The following is a 24672-nucleotide window of genomic DNA, read 5'->3' as shown; positions in this document are numbered from 1 at the left end:
GTACTAGCGCTTTGGTATTGTGCATGCTCACTCACCTACATGGCTTACTGCAGGGGTGTCCCACCCTGCTCCTGGAGAGCTACTGTCCTGCATGTTTTAGGTTTGCTCTATCACACCAGAGTCTAACGATTATCAAACCTGTGACAAGCTTCAGCTACTTGATAACGAGCACATCATGAGAATCTCCAGGAGCAGGGTTGGACACCTCTGGCTTACTGGGACACTTGATGGAATGGAGACATTGTTAATGTCATGATTTACACCTGTGCTTTTTTTCTGACACAACAAAATGTCTGTAATGAAAAGGGTTTATTGTCCAGAGCTGTCAATGTCGTCCGCCTTCTCATCAGCTGATCACATCTACGTATCCGGTAGCTCAGTGACACACACGTTAGCCTATGATCTTACTGCTGCCTCTGTTTAAATAGGATTCTCTCACTGCCTTTAGTATGTTCATGCTGCTGTCATCAACACCTCTCTGTTGCTGTCAACTGTCATTTCAGTGGCCCACCACCTCCACATCACTGCCAGTCTTTGCAGATTCATCAGTCTCAGCTCCTTGGGGGGATTTATCTTGCTGACCCCCCTCCATTACAAATCTACCTGTGGAGTCTAAACGCCAAAGACTCTCTGCCAACATTGAATTATCACATATCATCTGTTATTATAAAGGGTTGTATTTTCTTCACTCACTTGTCTCCTGATTGTAGTGGTGTAATTGAGCAATTCAGCAGAGACTTGAACTTACATACCAAGTTTGGTTAAAATAACAATATTCTTGTATTGAAGTGTGCCATTTGTTTCACTCCTTCTTTGGACAGAATCAAATCCATTTAAGTGTTGTTGCAAAGCCAAAACCTGCTCAATAATACTTGTGGCTTCGATTCTGGAAATTGAGCTGCTTCCTTCTGTTGACCAACAAAGGGTTTTGTAGCGTGTAGCTATTTTTTTTTATTACAGATAACAAAAAACTATTTGAAACCTCAGTTTTTGAAAGTCGGTCAACACAACAGCACATGAAACCCCATTCAAATGCCCACAGCTTGGGATCGACCACAGGAAGTACTTTCTCAAGCCAGTGTGACACTTTTATTGGGTTTCAAAGCAGACAGGGTTTGAATTGGAATGTAATGATCATGCTGAATGGTGGGCAGTTGGTTTCGACTTTGTTAGTGCTCCATTGAGTCTGAACGACAGTCGTTGGGAAGTCGAAACCAACTGCCCACCAACGACTGTCACTCTAACGACGAGCGTTGGCACTTGGAGCACAAAGGGGGTTTCAGTGACATCATCGGCCTTGTGAGAGGTTAAATACCTGGATCTCACACCAGTTAGTTGGACCAGTCCCAGTCTGGTCAGATGCGTACATGAACTGATGAAGCCTCTTGGATGAGAGGTGAAACGTCTTCCTAGACAAACAACAAGTCCAGTTGCTTTTGACTGAAATTGCTTTGAGGAAAACGATGACCTGGACGAATGAGAACATTCACAGGCTGAATGTAATGATGCTCAGTATTTTGCAATTTTGTGTGCTGGTCTGTAAGTAGAAAAAAAACAACTTAAAAACTTTTTCTTTAGTGTTCAGTAGCACTTATCAGAGGTACCCTCGCTGTGTTATTCATAGCACTCATAAAAAAGGCTGGTGTTCATGAGCTGTTAACGCAATGTGAGTGTGAAAAAGCTTTGAAGGCCAGACAGAATCATTTTAATGGTGGGTGGAATGGTTAATGAGTGACTCTGCCTCTCTGCTTTGCTTCCCCATCCATGTAATTACATCTGTACCTGGACGAAAATAAGCCAGTAAGGCTTGAAAGCAAGGAAATGGCTTTCCTATTTCAAGAGAATACATGGTGACTAGGGGTGTGACGAGACCCTCAGCACAATAGACAATATCACTATATTGTGTTGACAGGAACGAGACAAAACGAAGTTTTCACACTACCTTTAACTTTAAGTATTTTCTTTACAGGTGCGGTTTTAGCCCACCGCCTCAGGGCCACAGAGAGCGTGCTTTGAAGTGTCACACCCGTAATGGTCAGACCATCACCTTACACTAATTGCATCTCTTCTGAGTTGAATCGTAGGATATTTGCTCTTATGTAAAATTAAAAATGAACAATTTAGATTTACTATATTAAATATACAGGACCCACAGTAGGAACTCAATGCAACAAAATTCAGTACACCTTTCATTACTGAGATTCAGACTCAATCCTTCTTGGCATGGAGGACACCAGTGTTGCACACATTTCTGGAAAGATGTTCTGCCATCCTTAAGAGATCATTTGTTTCAGCTGCTCTTTGCTGGGGGGTTGAGTTGCTCTACCGTTCTCTTTAAAATACCCCAAATGGGTTCTATTGGTTTCAAGTCAGGTGACATACTGTAGTTCATAGTTTTCACCCTCCTTTAGGAACTCTTGTGTGGTTTTGGCAGTGTGCTTTGGATCATTATCATGCTGAATATTCCTATTGTGCCAAGCTTCTGGAGACTGGGAGTCATCTTGTCAGCCAGTATTTTAGTATATCCACATGCATTCATGGTGCCATTTAGAAATGTCATCTCTCCAACACCTTTTGCACGCATGCAGCCTTACATCATCGCCCTACCACCTCCGTGCGTCACTGTGGTAGTCCTGGCCAGGTTCACGCCAAACATGCTGGACCCCATCTGAGCCGAACAAATTTATCTTGGTCTCATCTGACCAAAGAATATGCTCCCAATATTTATCAGGCTTATTTTCATGTTCTTCAGCAAAGTTTAATCTTGCAGTTTTGTGCCGAAGAGCAAGCAAGGCTTTTTTTCTTGGACGCCGTCCATAGAGGTTGACTTAATGCAATCTACTTTGCACTTTCTGAGCTGTCACAGAAACTCTTTTTCCTTGGATAACCCCTGTTCCAAGGCTGAGGCACTTGCCTGTCTGGTTTTCAGAGCTAGATTGTGCTTACTGCTGCAAATGTGTTTCCACTGATTTTTAGTTGTTCACCAATCTTCCTGTATCCTTTTCCATCTTTGTGAAGTCTCACAATCAATTCCTCTTGCATTTCTCTTTCTTCCATGTGGACCATGATGCAGACATGCAAATAGACACAGCCCATAGGTCCAAAATTGAGGAACTTCTGGTGTCCACAGGTCATTTGATAACCATGTTCATGCAATTAGGCTAATTGGACATCACAGGTGTAGTCAGTTTTGTGTCAGTGATCACAGTTGTATTTACTTTTGTTGCATCAAGTTTCTATGTTGATGCCTGTATTTTCAATACAGTCTTTCTAAAGTATTTGTTTTTAATTTCTTATACGATTTAAGGGTGTACTCACTTCTGTTATACACTGTTACTTTGTTGATAAGTTTAATAATAAGGTAGTGTGTAATGCTGATTATAGTTTAATAACTCCAAGACATGTTGAGGTCAGACAGTAGCTGCATATTAATGTTATCGGTTTCTTGTTTTCTGTGTGAGAACTATATCTTCCCCTCCTAAATCCACACACACATGTTCCTGTTACACTTCTGCCCTTACTACAAGCCTGACTCAGAAGTTGGAAGTTCCTATTTTCCGATTACAATGAAATGCAGCATGCTGACTGACGTAAACAGTGCCAGTAACCTTGCGGGCATTTGCATTTAGAGGGAATGTCTCCACAGATGCACAAATTGGAATACACGGCAAAGAGGCAACAAGTGCTTTCATTAGTGGGTCATCAGTTATAGATAGGAACTTAAAAGACAATTAAATAGATGAACATTTTACTGATTATATCTTAATGCTACTCTGCTATCTATTCACATTCATCTTTCCACTATATTGTGGTGTTGGGTAAAATATTTTCTTATGGTGATATTGATATCGTCACCAGGCCTTACCTAATAAGATTTTCAACATTTTTTTTAACCTTTATTTATTCAGGGGGAGAGAACACACTTTCTTTTTTTTTTACATTCACACAGTAACACAACCACACCTAGAAGCTGCCCAGTACAACAGCAGTCTGCTCTGCTGGCCACTGAGAAGCTCCACTGGAGCGGTTGGGGTTATGGACCTTGCTCACCTCATGGCATCTCATAACAGAACCTGTAGATATGTTTCTATCACGTTTTTCACAATTATGTCTGCATACAAAATAATACACACAGAGACTTCCACAACAAATGAATGGCCAAGCCATACCATAATATACAGGTGGGATGTTACAATAGATCACCCAGTAATAAGAAAGAGGAAGGCTCACCAAAAGCTGTGCTGCGGTTTGTCAGTCCTGAGTAGGCATTGCCACTTGGGGAGGAAGTGGCCGGGGATGACAGGGGACTGTAGGAGGCCGGGTCAGTCTGGTAGCTGTGGCCAGACCCAATACCAAATGGACTGGACTGGGCTTTACTGGACTGGAGATCAGAGATACTGGTTAGATACACAGCATATCAGGGCTGTTGCAGGTTCAGCATAATACAAGATACTCCCGCTATTTTGAATTGATTTTCCTGAAAACTACTATGATTATTGATGTATGCTCACCATAAGCATGAAATGTGCAAAACAAAAAAGGTGGGCTTTTCCAATATTGGGTAACTGCACTGAAGAATAACAGGTTAATCAAGGTATTCCAGGGCACACTGAAATCCTTTATGATGTCTTAATATCTGCTCTGTTTAGAGGTGGTGAAAACATTTAACTCCTTTCCCCTCATATCATCTTGTGTAAGGCTGGGCAACAATTCAATATGAAAATGTATTGTCTTTCAGTGGAATCGTCTTGTGATAAAATCATACATTGAGATATTGCACGATAAAAATCTGAATATTTTGAGGGAATGTAATTTGAAGATTGTGGTTTTGTTTTTACATCACACTATTTGTGTGCATGCATGTTAATACAGCCAGTGTATAGCTAGAAAATACAGTACTTTTGCCAAGTATTTAATTCACAGAGGAGGATACAAAAATAGGCTTTACCATGTTGTTATTTCATATAGACTATTTATTTATTTATTTATGGAATTACAAGAAAACCTACAATATTGTGATACATATTACTATCGAGATATGAAATGACATATAAAGGGATAGAAGATTTTGGCCGTATCACCCAGCCATAATGTGGCTCTAGTTATGATGATGCTGTTGAACAACAAAGAATTCAGTCTAATGTAATGACCTGACAGGTTCTGTAGTGTGTGTGGAAGACAGATGAGCCCGATAAACACATGCTCAGCACACTCCCTTAGATTATGAAAAACAGACACACAAAACATGACCAATGAGACCAATAAGTTCATCTGTTAAAAGGCACCAGAGATGGGAGTCTGGGGTAGGAGCTGAATGAGTTTGGCAATCATGACAACCAGAGAGACTGCTGGCTTTTATTATTAATACAGAAGGTTTCCGTTTCACTGCAATAATAGTTTGAGTGTGTGCGTGCGTGCGCGCGCGTTACCTGTCCAGAGAAGGGGGGTCTGTTGCCTGACCATGCCACCTGGCCTGGATTGAGCTGTCTGGAGATCTGAGCTAGATTCTGATTGGATGAACCTGATGGCTGGATGTCATTCACACCGGGGACATGGATCACAGAGGAACTGTGTGCACAAAGACACACACCCACAGTTAGTTGAGTTAAATATGAGGCTCAGTCAGGCTTCACTGTTCCTCAGAGACACACACTACTACTATCACACCAGAGGCTGAACCAAGTGAGTTATGGATGTAACATGCCCAACATTATATGCACTTGACTGACATGTACCTGAAGCTTTTGCCAGTGTGTCCCTGCTGGAAGGGAGAGCTCTGTGAGTAGAGCTGCTGTCCTCCAGCTGTAGAGGAGGGAACCATCATCTTCTTATCTCCCGCTATATACACACGCACACGCACACATATATACAGTAAAGCAACTATCAGGACACGTGAGATGTATGTGGTAGTTTGTGTTTTTGTGTGTGTGTGTTTCTGTGTGTGTCGTACAGCCAGAGATACCAGTGTACATCTCAGCAAAGCGTGGGTCTCTCTCCTGGGAGAACAGGACTTCTGTCTTGTCAATGTTCTTCCCTGCCTCATGGACTCCGCTGCTGACGCTGGCCACAGGCACCTGAGGGTGGAAGTCAATATTACCAAGATTTGCATTTCAAGATTATTGTCACCAGTTCAGTTACTGACTAACTTTATGATGTCAGAGTGAAGTTGACCTTTGACCTTTTGAATATAAAATGTCATGACTTCATCATTTTATCCTGTTAGACATTTGTGTGAAATGTCAGAATTATTGTAGGATTTCTTGAGTTATGGACAACAACGTGTTTGTGAGGTCACAGTGACTTTGACCTCTAAAATCTAATCAGTTCATCATTGAGTCCAGGTGGACATGTTTTGCCATATTTAAACAAAAGCCCTCCAGAAGTTCCTGAAATATTGCTGTTACAAGAACGGGGCGCCTCATGCCACGTCTGTCATGGAAAGAAAACGGAATGTTGTATTCCTTTATTTTTGATGTTTCAATCTGGGAACTCTACCTGTGGTAGTGTTCGTTAAACATAATTTCTGTATGTTATGGAAAACACTGCATTGTGAAAGAACAAAGGATTATTTGCTATGTTTTACTTTAAGTGAATTGCTGCTGTACAACCCTATTTCCAGGGGCGCTGTGTAAAATGTAATCAGAAACATTATGTTATGATTTAAATAACATTGAAACCCCATATTAAATAGAAAATAGCACAAATAAAACATATTAAATGCTCAAACTAAGGATTGTGATTGGTTTACGAAAATGTAAAGCAACACGTTCTTAAAAAAGTTGTGACAGTGGCAACAACAGAGTGGAAAAGTTGAGGGAATACTAAAAGAAAACACCTGACCGAACATCTCACATTAATGAAGTGAACTGGCCACAGGTTAGTGACATGATTGGGTATAAAAAAAGTCTTTCTGAACTAAAGATGGGGAGGGCTTCACCACTGTGCTGTGCACCACAGACTGTGCTCGAAAACAGTGCAACAATTTCAGAATAATGGTTCTAAGCGTGAAATTGCAATGAATTTGTACAGTACATAATATCATTAAAATATTAAGAGAATCTAAAAAAAACTCTGGCTGACAAACCAATTTTGGATGTTGGTGAGGTTCATTAAAAACAGAGAGGATTCTGTAGTGGACAACAGTGCATGGGCTCCGAAACACTTCCAGACATCTGTGACAGCAACTGGTCTCCTCAGTTCCGTAACGCTTACAGAGGTGTGTTAAAAGAAGACCCTGTCCCAACTGATTTCAAATATGTTGTTTGCATCAGATTCTAAAATAAAGATAGCATTTCAAAAATAATCTAAATTCTCAGTTATCTTTGGGCTTCTTTCACTGAAACGTGGTTCAAATGATTTGCAAATCATCACACTGGTATTTTATTTACATTTTACATTGAGTCCCAACTATTTTGGAAACAGTGTTGTAAATTCATAAATGGTAATTTAACATTTGTGGATTTATCTAACAATTATGTTCAGTTATTTCAGTACAATTCCATAGAGTCTGGAGGCCTCTTCGCAACCAGCTAAGTGGTATCATACAGTGGCTCTACAGTGGATGGTTACCTGGGAGAGATCATAGGCAGTCAGTCCATCTCTCTGGTGAACCTCCAGCTCTGCTTGCTGCTGCTGCTGCAGCTGCCTGTGAGACACAACACACCACAAACACCATTAGACACATACAGTATGTCACTGAACTGAGGCTACCTTCATTATTCTCCAGGTCCATTATTTGATTAGAATTTTTGATTTCATGATTCAAATCAATATTCAGTTTGATACCTGTTTTTCCCAGCACTGACTATGCCTTTGTTAAGACCCCAATCTTGATTTATAAAGATCAACAGATCATTGGTTTTATGCTCTGACAACTGTTCTTTACATTTTCAAATTCTTCTTTTAATAGATAGATGCCTACATGGTATCAAGTGTGATATAATCACCATTTCTTCTTAGGAATGTACCACACTAAGTCCATGTATGGTGAAATTGAAATGATTTACTTAAAAAGGGTGAATTGCTGACTTTTCATTTTGATGATTGAAACAGATCGATTTTTGACTTGAAATTAAAATTAAAATTGTGAGAGCCCTACAGTAAAAAGTTAACAAACGTGATATTTCAATACAACATATAATTCATGTGGATGATAAGTGATGTGTTGTTGGAGCAGTCACTATTGACTATTGCCTTTTAGTTTTGCTCATGTCCAAACAAACCAAGGTCTATCGGTATTAAGTCTGGCGTAACACCCTTTCAAAATACTATTTCTCCAAACTCTACGTTGAAAAAAACGGACAACAACGGCCGAACCGATGAACCTTTTACGATCACTTCTTTCTTCAATGTGGAAGGAGAGGTAAAAAGACAATTCCGTCGTGTTATTAAAACTCTGATCTGTTCAAACAGACGGGGAACACAGCACTAAAGTACTGTAGAAATACAAGACATGGACCACCCTGGACCTGGAAATAGTACTTGGAAAGGGTTCTACATCAAGACTTAAAGACCACAAAGACATGAGGTAACATGGCCTGACAATTGATGAGTTGTCATCCTGCATCATCAGCATTATATGGGGAAATCAAACATTAGCACTCAAGCACTTTATTGAGGCCGAGTCCACACGAACACAGGTATTTTTGAAACCAAACTTTTATGGTCCCCGGTTAAAAAGAAATTCCCATCCACACCACCAGTTGGATAAAAATATCTCTGTCCACATGAAATCATAAAATCTGCCTCAAACAATGTCATTCACATGCCAAAGCAGTAGGTGGTGATAGTACTCCTAACAGGGAGGCCATTTTAGCCAATCACAAGGCTGGAAAAATTCATACCAGAAAAACAACAATGGCGAACCGAGGCCAGGCAGATTCCTTCGTGTAGACTGACAGCCAAGTTGAGTTACTTCTCACGGTCACTCATGAATTTAAAATCAGCATAATCCAGGAAAACGTGTTAGTTGTTGTATGAGACACACACAAAGTGCTAAGAAGTTGCTAAATAGCAGCAGTATTTAGGCTCGGTCTTCCATAACAGCAACTCCGTCAGCTGGTCACGTCTAGACTGCTCCACACGTCTCCATGGATACAACTGACTGTTTACCGTTGCACACTGTGACGTCAAACAATGTCGACAAGAAATTGTGGGTTTCCTCGGTTTTCCTGTCCACACATGACTGCTGAAACCAGAATTTTCTTAAACGTTCTCCCTGGACTTCAGTAACGAAAACTCCAGTTTCAGGAGCCCACAACTGGGGTTACGTGTGGATGAAAGGACAAACCGCACAGAGAAACACATGGTTTCAAAAATACCCCAGCGTTACCAGTCAACACTGCAACTGAACCTCATATGACAGGAATAATGACAGACAGGTAGAAACAGTGAAGGCCAAAATAGGCCAAAATACCCACCACACCCCTGTTGTAATGGTTTTCCCCTTATAATATGTTGGAGAAATCCCCGCTCATACATGCTGAACCAAATACTTGCTATCATTGGTACCAAATGATTTTAAATGGTCTCGGTAACAGTCCATTTTTGACCTTAGAAACAACAGTTTAGAAAACCACCGGCCTCACCTACAGGTCAGCTCTCAATCATATCACATTATCAGACTCAGTCCTCTGAACATTTACACATCCTGTTGATCTCCATGTGATGATGAAGATGATGTAATAGGATCCAAAAGCCCCTGAAAGCTCAATGGACCTTGTGATTTGTTTGCTTTTTCAGCTGATTTATTAGCAGTTTATCTTTGGAAATCATTCTAAAATCATGTTATGTACTATCACAGAGCCCACAGATCTGCTTTACTTTCTCACTACAAATGAACCAGAACAGAGTCAGATTGGCGCCATGCTTAGATCCCCCTTTAGTAGTCTGTGCACTGCAATAACTGTATTTCTAAGTAAGTAAGATTCTCCACAGGGAGGCATTATAATCTGATACCCTAACACTCCTTTCAAAAAGAAGGAGCAGCTATTCTGAACTTCTTCTGAATGCCTGAGCTCCTCACCCTGCCCATAAAAGCAGAGGTATGCTTTAAATGAACTGTGTTGTACAGGAGTTGTCAAACCATGTCTGAAGCCAAGGTAAGTGTTTACACCTGTTCCTGTTCCAGATGTGATCAGTCTAACAAATCATGGGTATAGCAGCACAAATACATGGTGTTGCAATCGGTTGTTCACATGAATCAAAAGAGCGTCAGACATTTGTGCAAAGCTGCCCGCTTTCACACCTACACACATGGCTGATCACTGTGTGTGTGCTTGTCGTATTGTGGATGTGAAAAGGTTACAAATATAGATCGACACATTCATTCATCTTCAACCGCTTGTCCCTGTCGGGGTCGCGGGGGGCTGGAGCCGATCCCAGCTGACATCGGGCGTGAGGTGGGGTACATTCTGGACAGGACGCCAGTCTTTCAGAAATGTGCAGAGGGAGCTTCAGACACTGTTAAACAATCTGACAAGCACTGTGTTTGAAGCCTTCTAGGCCCAGCACACACAAAACCTGAGAATCAGGTTTGAATACCAGATGTTCAGTATCAGCAAAAAACTCATACAGCTTTAAAGCTGAAGATGGTTACTTTCTATGAAAAATAGGTTTGGATTTTCACATTTGCTGAAACTGTCACTGTATATCCTGACAGCACAATGAGACAGACGGTCTGTGAAAGATTCCACTGCGCCTGACCTACAAGCAATCAGAGCCGAGGAGTCTCTAACGCAGTGCAATGACTGCTCTGAACTCTGATCAAACTGTTAAACTAGGCAGCACTGATCAGCTATGAATCAATATTCTGTTGCTGTACCGCCTATTTCTTGCATCAAGTGTATTCATATTTGAAAACATATTTTAGTTACTGATAAGCTGTAAAATGAGAAAGTTGTCCACACTCACAGATCATTGCTTTAACCCCTGAATGTAATACATTTTTGTATGTTAATTATATTGATGCACAATCCAAATAGAAGGTCTATTTGGATCTCATCAATTGCCATATCAATGAGAATTTTCCCCCTCTTAACTCAGTAGCGGTCAACATCGGTTGGGCCCTATTTAATATGACTGGAAGACGAAGCAAGCAGCAAGAAGCACGCCTCTATCTCACTTCAACAACACGCTGTGGAGCACAACGGCCCTAACAATGCGAATGGAGAATGTACACAGGTGGACTCGCCTGCTTTGACCTACACTAAGCTATGTCTCCATCACGAGTAAAATACTGCAAGAATGTCAAGAAAAGCAGCAGTAGTAAACATATCTGATGCATAGACACCGGATGCCACTGGGTCGGAAGATGACAACAAAAGCTGTGAGGCTTTGTCAGCTTTCAAAGTTCAAGAATATTTTTGTGAGGATTTTGAGACCTGCCCAGTGTATCCTCTTATCAAATATGAGGCTACAAAGAAAAATAGATTGTGAGAGACTGATAGAGATTAGGCCAAATGCTGTTGTTGTCACACACACACAGGTGTCATTATTGTGGCTCTTGATACTCAAAAGGCTTCAAGTTCACTGACTGAAATCAAACTCTTACACCTCATCAGAACGAAAGGGCAAGAGAGGCGTGAATGAATGGATGGAGGACTGTGTTCAAAAAGCTGCAGGAGCGACTGAGAGGTCTCTTTAGGAAGTCCAACTCTGATGGACAATTGAAGACTGACAGAAAGCAGTGAGGGCAGAGGAGCATGCTGCCACAGCAGGATTATAATAGGTTCATCAACTCATTCTCTTCAGCCTCCTCACACTCAGCAGTTTCTACTTTATGGTCAGAGTAGGCCCAACAAGTTTGTCGGATGTGACTGTAGATGTAAGAAGCACAGAGTTCAAATGGAAGAATAACTTGACACATAAGCATCACTATTTAACACCGATGCTACTTGCCATTTCATTGATCCATTTGACAACCGAAGCAACCCATTTCTGACAGAGACAATGGAGAAGACGACATTTAACCCTCTGAGACCCCAGCCAACATGATGTATTTAAGAGGCTGCAGCAGGCTGGATTTTTATAGCTGGAGATATATAGAAATACATAATATATATCTAAGATATAGGAATAAAAATGGGTTCTATGGGTAACCACCAGTCTCCCATTTACATACATGTCCAGTTTTTGATCCCAAATCACACCATGGGTTTTTCTGTTGTGTCTTAATTTGGTATTTTGGAGGGATTTTTGACAATTTTTTGTAGATTGGTAAAAAATGGTTTAAATTGCATGTTTTATCATCCCTTTAAGCTGACTTCTAAACCTCCAGCTACGTAGGTCCACCCCCACCCCAGCACTGTTATATGGTGAAACAGAACAAGACATTTTAGGCAACCCAAATGTTACAGTTAACTTTAAAGAAGTGAAAACACACTGGGCCTCATTTATCAATCTTGCGTGAAAACGGGCGCAGATCTGAGCGCAGAATTGGTCGTAGAAAAGGACCCACGTGTGATTTATGAAACATTCGTATCTGACCAATCTTAGCGTACGAATGAGCGGGCCTTGATAAATGCAGCGGCTGAATTCGATCGTCTTTAACATGTTACGCCCCTAAATATTCCTATTTCGGAGGCCTCGCCCACTGAGGTCAAACACGGAGAGAAGGAACGCAGGTTAGAAAAGAAACTTTTCCGACACACAGATCGCCATCCTGACATCCGAGATGGAGCAAAATAAAGATGTGTTTTTTGGCAGTCTTAAGAGTGGAATAAAAGGGGCCCATAAAAACGCTGTATGTAAAAGAATAACGGAGGCAGTCAACCCGAAGCAGCGCTCCACTGAGTCCCGTGTGCGCCTGTGCGCACTGTTGGACAGGTCTTGTGCCGTATTCAGCACCCCTGCCGTGAAATGCACCCCCTCGCATTACAGGTGATATTCTGGATCAGAAGGCTGTTGTTTCCACCTAAAGGAGTAGTTTATATACAGGTAACCCAATTAAAAGCACACACTTTTGAACCTATGAATTGCAAGAAAAACTGGGATTATAATTAGGAAACGCTGAGTCAAATACATTCAACTTGCTCAAAAGATCCATTTCATTCATTTAGTAATTATGGCTGCAGTATATTTCCACAGAACATACAACAAGGTGTTGTTTTGTGTTCGCTATTATCCAAGTTTGTGATTTTAAACTCTTTAAAATAGTTTAAAGACTGTTAGTAACCAAACTTCTGACCGTTGTGGTTTACCTGTATATAAACTACTCCTATAGGTGGAAACAACAGCCTTCTGATCCAGAATATCACCTATAATGCGAGGGGGTGCATTTCACGGCAGGGGTGCTGAATACGGCACAACACGTGCGCTCTTACTCTGTAGCGGGGTTTGCCAGCGGGGTTATTAGGTATTCCGTAAGAGAATACCTTTGTCACCTAGAACCATACCAAGATGTTAATCATCTGATACCTTGTTTGATTTAATGCAATTTATCGAGGGTAGCCACTTACCGAGGAGATGACTTTGGCTCTGCAGTGCGTCTTGCTGCAGCCACACGCCAACACATTCATTCATTAATTCAATGTCGGGGTCGCGGGGGGCTGGAGCCGAGCTGTGTTTTGAAATATGAAAGAATCGTGTGTGTCCCCTGGCCACCACGTTTAAAAGCGATAGCTTGGCATCACAAATCACCTGTACATTTATCGAGTGGTAGTTTTGTCGATTGATGAATGCGTAATCATTCATGGATGGTGCCTTCAGACGCACATGAGTACAATCAATTGCTCCAACCACAATTTTTATTTATTTTTCGTTTTAAGAATCTGTTTTGATCTGTTCTTAATATGTGACTGCTTATGCTTAATGACAACTGAGGTTTGTTAATTATTTTCAGTCAGATTTTGCTGTGCTGCACCGCAAATCCACATGCTGAAATGTGCGTACACGATCTCAGACCAGACGTGAGATTTGATGGTAGCTCCCGCTCACGTCCAAATTTATAATGCCGACGTTTGCCAGGAAATGGTCGTGAGCACGTTTTTCTGCCGTACGTTCGTTTGATAAATGAGGGCCACTGTGAGAAGGTCAAAGGAATCCGTGTATGGTTCGTTCTTTGGTTATTCTGTTTCAAAACCAAATTGGAAAAACAAACAAACTGCATGTTTTTTATGTTTTAAACCGAAAAACAGAATTTTCTGTGTTTTGTTCTTGTGATATTTGGATATTTACATTTACCGCTCGCATCAGATTCCTCACACATTCACAAATATCTTCTGGGCGATGTTCAAGCCATATCTCATATCTACTGTGGCAGATATGATTGTATAAGTGCGCACAACATTACTGCAACCTTTGAAAAATATATTTCAGAAAATATGTTTGCAATATCGCATCCAGCTGGATTTGGACTCACTAGCGCAAAACACACACTCCTCACTCCGTTAGCCACTCAAGTTCACATCATTAACTATGTCAGCATCCAGGTAACAGTTTTTATTGGGCTGATCAAAAACAACTACCTTGATCTCACATTCATTTTAAGCAATGCATAGTACAAGGGAATTTCAAAAATCGTCTGTCCATTGTCATAATGTGTAGAGTCGTATGGAGCTGTAATGTAGAAGTCAATATAGCCACAGCATTTAGAGAAAACACACCTTGACATAGTTACATTAATACGTGAACTTGAGTGGCTCAAGGAGTCTGATGAGAAAGGAGTACAGTAGGGGTACAACAGCGGTAAATGTAAATATTTATGTCCCGCCCTAAATCTTCCCCTGCTTTACGGTCTGTTTGACTCTAAATGGGACCATCATTTACTAAATGAACATCATGCATTAAGCACATAAACTCATTAGGAAAATGTTTACTGAGGAAAATTAATCAAGTGAGAAGTAGGCTCATTTTCTCATTAATTTCGATACAAACAGACTTTGTGCAACCAGTGAAGTCGCCTCCTGCTGGACATTAGAAAGAGAACCGGTTGAAGGCACATTTGCTTTAGTTCTCAGACCTGGTAGCTATGTCCATTTTTTATACGGTCCATCATCCCTCCAAAAACTGGGTCTATGTGGGTCTCAGAGGGTTAACAGGCTAGTCACTTGTGCCAGCAGCAGGGATTCTGAACTCAGGATTCTGCCTGAGCACCAGGAACTGAACAATTGATACTTTTTCAGAGCAGGTGGATCATGCAGGAAGCTCTCTCTGGTGGCCTATGATAAATTCATTTGAATTTAAAATGAAAATAACAATCTATCAATCCTTAACCAATACAGTGTAGATGGATGAAAACATTTCTTACTAAAGAGACCAGATGGTGGGTCTGAGAAAAATCAGGGCAAATTAGGGAAATACTCAATTTGTATCATCGCAAATGTGACTTAGCACAATTTGCCAACTATTTTGTTTTTTTCCATGAAGAAACTATTGTTTCTAAAATTATAGAGAATGATTTAGAAGAACTTTTCACAAGGCCATAAACAAAAACTGTGGGCAACTTTCACCTCCAAGAGTAAACTTGTGGACAATGTTCAGTTCATTTCAGTTCAGACAACTTTCTTAGTCCCTAGCGGGCAATTCAGTTCAAGCAGTTCTGGCATAGAGAAAAAACACACAAACAACAACCATAATATAAAAAAAAAGCAGCAGACAACAACAGGAGTACAATATGCAAAAATCAGTACACATCCCCTGGGGACTAAGGCACTTAAGCCACTGTCTTATAATTGTGTGGAGTGGCACAATTTAATAACAGAGACCCAGAATAAGAGTAAATAGTAACATATACAGAGCTCCAGATTAACTTTTTTTACTAGGAGCACTGTGCCCCCCAACTGAAAATTTTAGGGGCGCAACCAGAAATTTTAGGGGCACTCACTGTGAATCAATAATAGATGCAGAAACTACAATGTGCTGTTTCAAATTCAGTGTCACATTTTTATTGTGCTCTTTTGAAGATGCAACATAGAAGGTAAACCGACAGCACCATCACTGTCATTACAGAACAATATTAAAAAATATACCATACATTCAGAATAAGGGGTGTGACGAGACCCTTAGCTCACGAGACGAGACGATACGCGATATTGAGTCCACGAGAACAAGACCCTACGATTGTTTAACACTATTTTACAATGTCAGTATTTTCTTTACAGGGGGGTTGGTCTTAGCACAGAGCTGTGATGGTGCTGCAGGTGTCTTTGCATAGTACTTGCCTACAGTACTCACAGAGGTAAAGTATAGTAGAAATAAAGTCAATGAATCAGTTAAACACTGTGATTTCTTCCCATAGAGCCGACATGAAAATTATTTTTGGCGTAGTACATTTCTAAACCAAAATAGAGAGACCGTCTCTCTGCAGCTCGTCATATACAGAGGTTTCAGGTCTGACCATTTGGTCGCAGTCTGGAGACCTGATATAAATGAGTGGCACATTAAATGAAAACACAAGGGATAAAAGATTTGGCGTACCTATTTGTCCTCCTGATAGGTGCTATATAACGGCGGCCCCAAGGCATCGCTGTGAACTCCGAGGACAGGATGTGGCCGTACTGGGAAATTATTCCCTTAGGTTTCTGGACCACCTGTCTCTGCCACAAGGAATCCAAGTCCCTCTGCTCAATGCATATTATTTTAGAACAGACCTTTACAATGCTGTAGAGGCTGTTTTTGTCTCTTACAGACAGGCCTCCAAACCAGCAGATAAAGGAAAAAGTTCAAATGCTCTTGATAAAAGACTGATAAAACATACACAAAATTTTGTTACAGACTTTAAAAGAGTTTTCTTTGTAAGTGGATTCTCTGCTGGCCACGTTTGGCAATGGATTCAACATTTTTGTAAAACTTCAACTGTGAATCAAAAACAGTGCCTAAATACTTCCCTTTCTACTTTGTTCCCAGAGCTTTACTTGCCTTAGGTTTTCCACCATTTTTTCTAAAATCAATGACAAGCTCCTTGGTTTTGTTCATGTTAAGATCGAGGACATTTTCGTCACACCGGCTAACAAAGTCTGGCAGGGCACTACCACCAAAGGAAGAGGTCATGATGATCTCATCTTTCATGATTTTCTCGAAGATTTTCATAATAAGTGACGTAAGATCAATAGGCCTAAACTCAGTTAGTTGCTCAGGATTTTTTGTTTTATTAACTGGAATTATTGTTGACCTTTTCCAAATTGAAGGAAGCTGACAGTGATTGACACACATCTGAAAAAGTGTAAAATGTACAGACAATGTACAGACAAAATATAACTCCCATGACTCACAGGCTACGAGTTGAATTAAAGTAAGTTATACACATCATGATAACAGAATTTCTAATAAATGCATAATTCCTGGGAATGACGTTGGAGGATTATATGGCATCACATATATATCATTACTTCTTTGGCATATGCATTTCCATCACAATATATTACACAAGATTATCACCGAGTTCTGAATCACTCATGGAACTAAATCTACTTCTGTTTTCACAGTGTATAAAATGAGTGTTAACTGCATCAGTAATGCATCTGCTTACTTGCCAATATCAAACTGAAGAATAATCCTGACAAAGGTTTTGACACACCTGTAAGAACAATCCAGTGGTGCGCATACATTTTGTAAATCACTTCCCTATTTTTCTCTTATTTAGTTTTTACTTTGAAGAGAAGATGGAAGACCGAGAGAATACCCAATGACATTTTCTTTGTCAAATTCAATATATGAACAAATATGTCCAACATAGCTCCTATCCCACAGGTGACCAGAGGACACTCACACCACTGATATCCACCACCACTACACAGATACTCACAGCACAGTGAGCTGCTCTTTCACACATTCAACATACTGTACAGTTCCATAATACGCTCTCTTGAGTACACTATCGACATTATAAGGCAATTGCCTTCTGCGCTCCTACTTCAACATGTCATTGGGGTCTTCTGATAAACCCTTTTCTGATAGATCATTTTTTACAGTGACCTCATAATCTAACACATACTTTGACTGAAAGCTATTATCTCTATGTTTACACTGGCAATCTAGTGAGCTTCCAGCAGGCCAAATCCCTTAACTCAGATTAGACTGATCAAATATGAATCAACATTCTGTTACTGCATTGCCTATTTCTCACCTCAAATGTTAAAAAAAACAAAACCGGCTTAGACAAAATGTGCGACTAGTTACAATATGCATGGCAATATCGATGGCTCGACAAACACAAACAAGAAGAAATTGGACAATACCCCAATGTGTTATAACCAGTGGGCCATAACGAAAACAGTAAAATATTTGTTTTAGTAAAGAAAAGAAACTTTGGATATGAGGTGAGTTAAGTCAGCGACATCAGTTGTGTTAATGGATGTGTATGTATAGTGTAGCGCAGGCCTATTCAACTGGCGGCCCAGAAGCAACATCCCAGTGGCCCAGCACCAAGCCCCCTCCACAGAGACTTCCTGGTTGATCCAATCAGGAAACTCTAAAACATGCAGATCACTGAGTGTCCACTAGGGGCAGGTTTCATAACAGAGCAGTTTCTCATTGACCCCCATGTTAAACAGGCCGTTTTCACAGCATCATTAAACCTATTCAAGGGCTGGTACAAAAAACTGTCTAGTCTGTATGTTTAGCTCATATCTCCATGACAACACTGAGGGGGGTGGATTTTTTTCTACAAGGCTAGTTTTTATTTTATGGAGGTTAAAGTTTATGAATAACTAGGGGCGTGGGGTCTCTTGAGTGGCAGCTAGCCTCTGGCCCTCACTTCTCCTTGGAGACTAGTTGTCAGGATTAGCATCATTAGCATGCCAACTCCATCATCTTGACCTGGACTGTGGTCATTCGTGTCGTGGTGTTTCTGTAAGTGACAAGATGGTTTGTTCTTCAATTAACTCTACAAACAGATGGTTAAGGAACACACCGTGTTAACATTAGCTTTGGTATACTCGTTAAGTAGCCGCACTTGCACCATGTTTTGCAATTCAGCCTGCTATCGCTGACACATACACTAGATGCTAATCTGGAGCAGCAGGAGGATTCAGGCTGTGAGGGTCGGAGTTTTACAGTCCATGAGTCTGGCACTGTGTTGAATATCAGTTTAAATCAGAGATCATAAATGCTGGCTGCACTTCACTCCAGGAGCCGGTGTGTTTTCCCATAGACTGACATAGGAGTGTCTGCACTTGACTCTGCTAGAGACTGACCTCCCCGTGTCAGTCTCTAGCCTCTAAAATATCTGGTTCCCGTTCCTGGAAAAAATCTCCCACTCCCGTTTATCTAGTAACGTGTTCTGTTAGCCTAGCTCCCAGGCAGTGGTGCTAATGTTGCTAATTCAGTATACGTCAGCCAATGGACGTATCTCCCTCCCCCCAATGTCACAATCATGCCCTGTTTTGGTAAGGGAAAATGAGGAGGTGACTCCCATAGGCGAGTATGAGTGGATCAAGTTGAAAAAACAGACCTCGATGGAGAGGCTACGTCCGTTTTTTTATACAGTATATGTCCACCACATATTAATCTAAAATATGACAAAAACAGGTAAACTACATAGTCAGAGTGTATGAAGTAGTGAAATAGTGAATTCCCATCTCATGTACATCACTACTTGACATGTACAGTAGTGATCGCCTGGCCCCAAGTAAGTGTGCCAGTCTTTGAAGCCAATTTGACATTAGCTGTGTCCCAATTAAAGGGCTTAAGCCTTCAGGGGCTACAGCCTTCAGGGGACACAGCCTTCGCGGTCCATGAAGGTCAAATCCTCTGAAGACCATGTGGGCAGATGCCATGCTGTGTTTAACACAAGCTCAGTGCACTACTCTGCATATAGCGTTGTTACACAAACTGAAACTAAAGCTGTTTGTATGGAACCGTTTTGTTTAGTTGTTACATATAACTTAAAATGTAGCAAATTATGCAAACTGAGATGGCTGGGACAAAGCAGCCTTCCTTGTCTCTCAGCAGGACCTGCACATGGCTGATTAATATGCACGTCAATGATGTATTCAGACTGGTCCTGACTGGTGTCTGTGTTCTTCATTCTTTTTAAACTTCATTCACAGTGAGTGTTGTGATATCAGGAATATGAGTTATTTTACTGACCTTTGGGATCAGTTTCCAGTCAGATATTATTCAGTTTATACAGCACTTTAGAAATGCAATAGTTAAAATATTAAATTTGAATCGTGTTAAGAATCTAAGAGTCTTTTTTCAAATATTACATATCTGTAGTAGCCTGTGGATAAAACCCTAACGATACTTATCCCTAGTTATGACTGAAAATGTGGTGGCGTGTGTGTCAAGTATAATGAGAATAATAGCTCAGGGAAATCCTCAAAGCAATTTCAGTCAAAAGCATAATGATGACCTGGACGAATGAGAACATTCACAGGCTAGCTCAGAGAAAATTTCCGGCCCCGGGCGCTTAGCTTTCTCAAAATGTGGCCCCGTCAGTATGAATGTCTGCGTGAATGTGACAAATAGTGGAAAGTACAAGTCCATTTACCATGTTTGAATATCAAAGAATTCATGGCTCATAATTATAATTACTGCATGTTTGTAATATACAGTGCATTTAAAGCTGTACTCTGTAAGATTTGAGATGCCTTGTTTCTAGCAGTCTCTTTGGCAGTAAGATGTAATTGCAGGCACACATGTTCCTATTGCCCTTGCTACAAGCCTGACTCAGAAGTTGGAAGTTCACGATTTCCCATTACAAGTGAACGCAGCATAACCGTTGGTGACAATCTGCGCCGAAAGACCAACATGGAGACTTATTTACATCTAAAAGGAGGAATGTCTCCACAGACACACAGATGTGAATACTCAGCAAAGAGGCAACAAGTGTTTTCATTAGTGGGTCACATGATCAATCATCAATGTTTAAATTCACTCTGTGATAGAGAGGAACTTAAAAGACAACTAAATAGATGGAAATCTTACGGAGTATAACTTTAAGTATATTTGAAGCTAGCCTTCAAATAGATACGTGGGATATTTCATATATTATGTGGGGTTTTATAATAATTAACATATTATATTGTAGCTCTGGTCTAAATATCTTCTGAAAGCACCAACAATTGTGGTATTTCATTTTTTTTTAATACTTTTTTAGAATATTTAGACATTTATCTTGTGTACTTGAGCTGTGGAGCCTGAGAACCCACATCCAACATCCTACAAGACTGACCAAGGAAAAATAAAAGCAGCTCAAAAGAGCAGCTGGCTTTACTGGGACAGAGACTGTGCACTTTCATTTAACACCTTGTTAACAGCGTGCAAATCAATAGAGAAGCCATTATTCCTGTTGCCTTGAACAGTGTGTGAATGGACACTACTTCTTTTCAAAGGCCTGGAAAGCTTAAATATTTTTCTTGATGCTGCTGCAGGCTTCATATGACCATGACACGTTAAAGTGACAAAACAATGGTCAAATGCCTTTCTCAAAGTTATTTTACCAATACACACTCCGTAAACTAAATACTGTAGATCCCTCAAGGTGTATACACAAGATGATCGGTCATGAACTCACACGCACACACAACAGGAGATTCTCCCTGTCAGACGTGTTCTCACTTACTGGAAAAACTCTGTTTGGTTTAGAGGAGGGGGGCCTGGATAAAAGATGCAGGAGGGAGGACATGATGCAGACACACTGTGACCACAGAGACAGTTCTTAATTTAGTCATAAACAACAGCATCTTGCTGTGATTAGAATTTTTCTGATTTTCTGGGTGTCCGTCCTTACTGACAGATGTTCCTGAATCTTGTCGTCTCTCCATTCAGACATTTTCGTTGCAGTCTTTGTGAAAAATCACCTTCTGCTGCACTGCCAGGTTAATTTTCCGTAGTTTGCCGCAGCATCATATAAACGTCATCAACATGCCCCTTTCATCCACTGTGAATACACTGGTTAAGCTTTCTGGGAGATATAAGGCTCTTTAAACTCGGGGGGGGGCTGGCAGGTTAAACTGACGTCTGGTCCCTCAGAATCAGACATTTGTATTCTCACATACAGTTATGTCTAGAGAATGTATAGTTTCAGTGCATGTGTGAAGGGCTGAACAGACCTTGACTTTTCAGTTAGTAACTTGAGCCGCCTATGTATTCCAACTTCTTGTTCGGCATAGTTTTTAACAAATCCAAAAATGGTTTACCCGTCTTGTATTTACATTTTAAAATAATAAATGTATTCAATGATCACAGCAAAGCCTTCAATGCTCTTTCACTCTTTCAATACATGATATCAATACACTGTATGTGTGTATGTGTGAATTGATATGGTTAATGTGCTTTCAATAATAATAGAATAGAATAAATAGCTAAACTAAAAACTAAAATAGTCAAAACTGATTTTTATGACATTCCTTTTAATAAATTCCAGGTTTTTAACATCATTGTTGTTGATACCTCTCATACTTGTTTTATGTTTTTTGTATCTTAAAATTGTTTTTAGCATTATTAACTTGTTTTTATTACCAACTTTTTCAAACTGTTTTTTGTGTTTTCTGTTTTAATACCTTCTTTGTTGATTTGTTTGATTTTATAAAGCCTTTTGATCTGCATTTTGTGTTGAAGTGTTACACAAATGAAGTTTATTGTTGTTATAATTATTATTGTCAGTATAATAAAAAAAAATCCTTTATGAATGCCTTATGTCTTATCTTTGACAGATGTTCAATTCTGAGGAGAATGTAAACTGTATATAGAAATATATATCAAACGTTTCGGTTTTTTCAAATCCACCATTTCTGTCAACTCCCCCTCCTCTCCCGGTCCCTTAAAATCCTGTATGTGTGTGAATGAAACCTACTTGACGTTGGTGTTGGTGCAGATTATGTACTCTATCTCATCAGAGTATGGGTTCTGGAAGGTGAAGCTGCTGGTTCGGATCAGCATCCACTCCCTGTTCTTCATTCGGAAACGATACATCACCGACAGTACCTGTCCCTTCAACTTCACCACCTGCACAGGACACACACACACACACACACACACACACACACACACACACACACACACACACACACACACACACACACACACACACACACACACACACACACACACACACACACACACACACACACACACACACACACACACACACACACACACACACACACACACACACACACACACACACACACACACACACACACACACACACACACACACTTAATTATCCTACTGGGTCTGGAGGTGAAAAGTGCAGGAGTGATTGAAACTAATGTGACAACGGCTTTATGTTGTTTTTTTTTTACCATTACAAATTTCTCCAGATTTGTAGTTGACAATCTGTCACCTGAGAGTGAGTTTCTGCTATGTTATGTCCTGTCTGTGGCAGGCTGCTGGAGCCAATACTGTAGTCCCCACCTTCTCCTCTCAGCCAATCACTCTGCTGACTGTCAGTCTGACTAATGAAAGAACTGCACCTCTTCCATATGTGACATGGATCTAAAATGAAGGCCAGAGCAGCTGATAACAGATATGGACAAGTCTTCAGCCCACACTGAGGGCAGAGGCCACAGAAAAAGGGGGGGGGGGGGGCAGCTTCTGTTCTTTAAAGTACTGTTGTACCCAGCATGCCGTTCAGTGGTGTAACAGTTAGTAGGCGTCCTCGATCAATAAACTACACAGTACAGTCCTTTACAGTGTTGCAAGGTTCAGCCTCCTTTTAAGAAATAATTTTCCGGGATCTTTTCAGGAGTTTTTCTGAAAATAGCAGCGCTTGATCACAAATGGTCATATGACGCCAACACATGCAAACATTGTGACCAGTGGTGGGATGTAATTAAGAAGTACAACTTTGATGTAGAACTACTTGTACTTGAGTAATGCTATATTAATTAAGTTTTACTTACTAACAATCTTTCTTGGTCATTTGTGTAGCAAATACCCCATTTTATCCCTGTTAACTCTGATGTTATTATTTTCACTTGACTCAAAAAAGAAACCTTTAAATCCAGTGAACAGCCATAGCCACAGCCCCCTCCTACCTGCTGGAAACTTTCTCTCAGGTGACTCTGGTCCTCAGGATGGCAGAACTCCAGGATATCTTTCCCCAGCAGGTCCTACATGACAGCATAACAGTCAGTTAATAGGAATTTATCCTCATTAAATAAAGGGTTTATTTAACCCAATAAAAACACTGCATATGACATTGTACAGTAGGGATGCCATCACATGCATGTTTGTTTTCTTCTGTAAAATAAACTGGTATGCAACAACAGTTCTCTCTTAGGCTGGTACATTAAGAGTATGCTAAATAACTTAATAAGAGGAAGTAGAGTAAGAGTTTCAGCTCAGTATTTCTATATTTTCCTCTGATTTTCCTTCTTCTGATTTGAAATGTGAGATAAATGTTTTGCAGTAAAAGACAAAAAGGGTATACAGGAATACATTACAGTACATTTGAGGTAACTCCTCCGAACAGAATGCATTTGATATGAATCATACAGAAACATAACTGTTATTCAGCAAGATCTTCTGGGCTTCTTGTTGAGTAAATGAAGAGGCAGTCAACAGAGACACAAGCTGACCGGCCACAGGAATGTGTTTCACATACCAGTGCAGGCAAGTAATGTTTCTCATCCTGGTCTGTTTATTTCCACTGTCAACACAGTGACACAAGTGATAATGCAAAGTATTGCTACATCATGGAATTTTGTTCCTTATGCAGAACAGAGAGTTCATCTGAGACCATATCGTGACTAGGGTATTGCAACAGAGCCTTATTGAGTTATT

General features: G+C 40.4%; 1 protein-coding gene across 1 annotated transcript in view; it reads right to left on the bottom strand.

Moving 5' to 3' along the window:
• Positions 1–24672, bottom strand: part of arnt2 (aryl-hydrocarbon receptor nuclear translocator 2) — a 97791-nt gene that overhangs the window by 6520 nt on the left and 66599 nt on the right. The window contains exons 11-17 of the mRNA XM_083916785.1: positions 23925–23999; positions 22739–22890; positions 7570–7645; positions 5951–6074; positions 5736–5838; positions 5430–5568; positions 4231–4381 (exon numbers count right to left, since the gene is read on the bottom strand). Coding sequence (XP_083772911.1) covers positions 4231–4381; positions 5430–5568; positions 5736–5838; positions 5951–6074; positions 7570–7645; positions 22739–22890; positions 23925–23999 — 820 coding nt within the window. The remainder of the gene's footprint in view (positions 1–4230; positions 4382–5429; positions 5569–5735; positions 5839–5950; positions 6075–7569; positions 7646–22738; positions 22891–23924; positions 24000–24672) is intronic.

The sequence above is a fragment of the Echiichthys vipera genome, assembly GCF_963691815.1.
Source record: "Echiichthys vipera genome assembly, chromosome: 1".
Classification (NCBI taxonomy): domain Eukaryota; kingdom Metazoa; phylum Chordata; class Actinopteri; order Perciformes; family Trachinidae; genus Echiichthys; species Echiichthys vipera.
The sequence above is the reverse complement of the archived record's forward strand: the minus strand, read 5'-3'. Positions and strand labels throughout refer to the sequence as shown.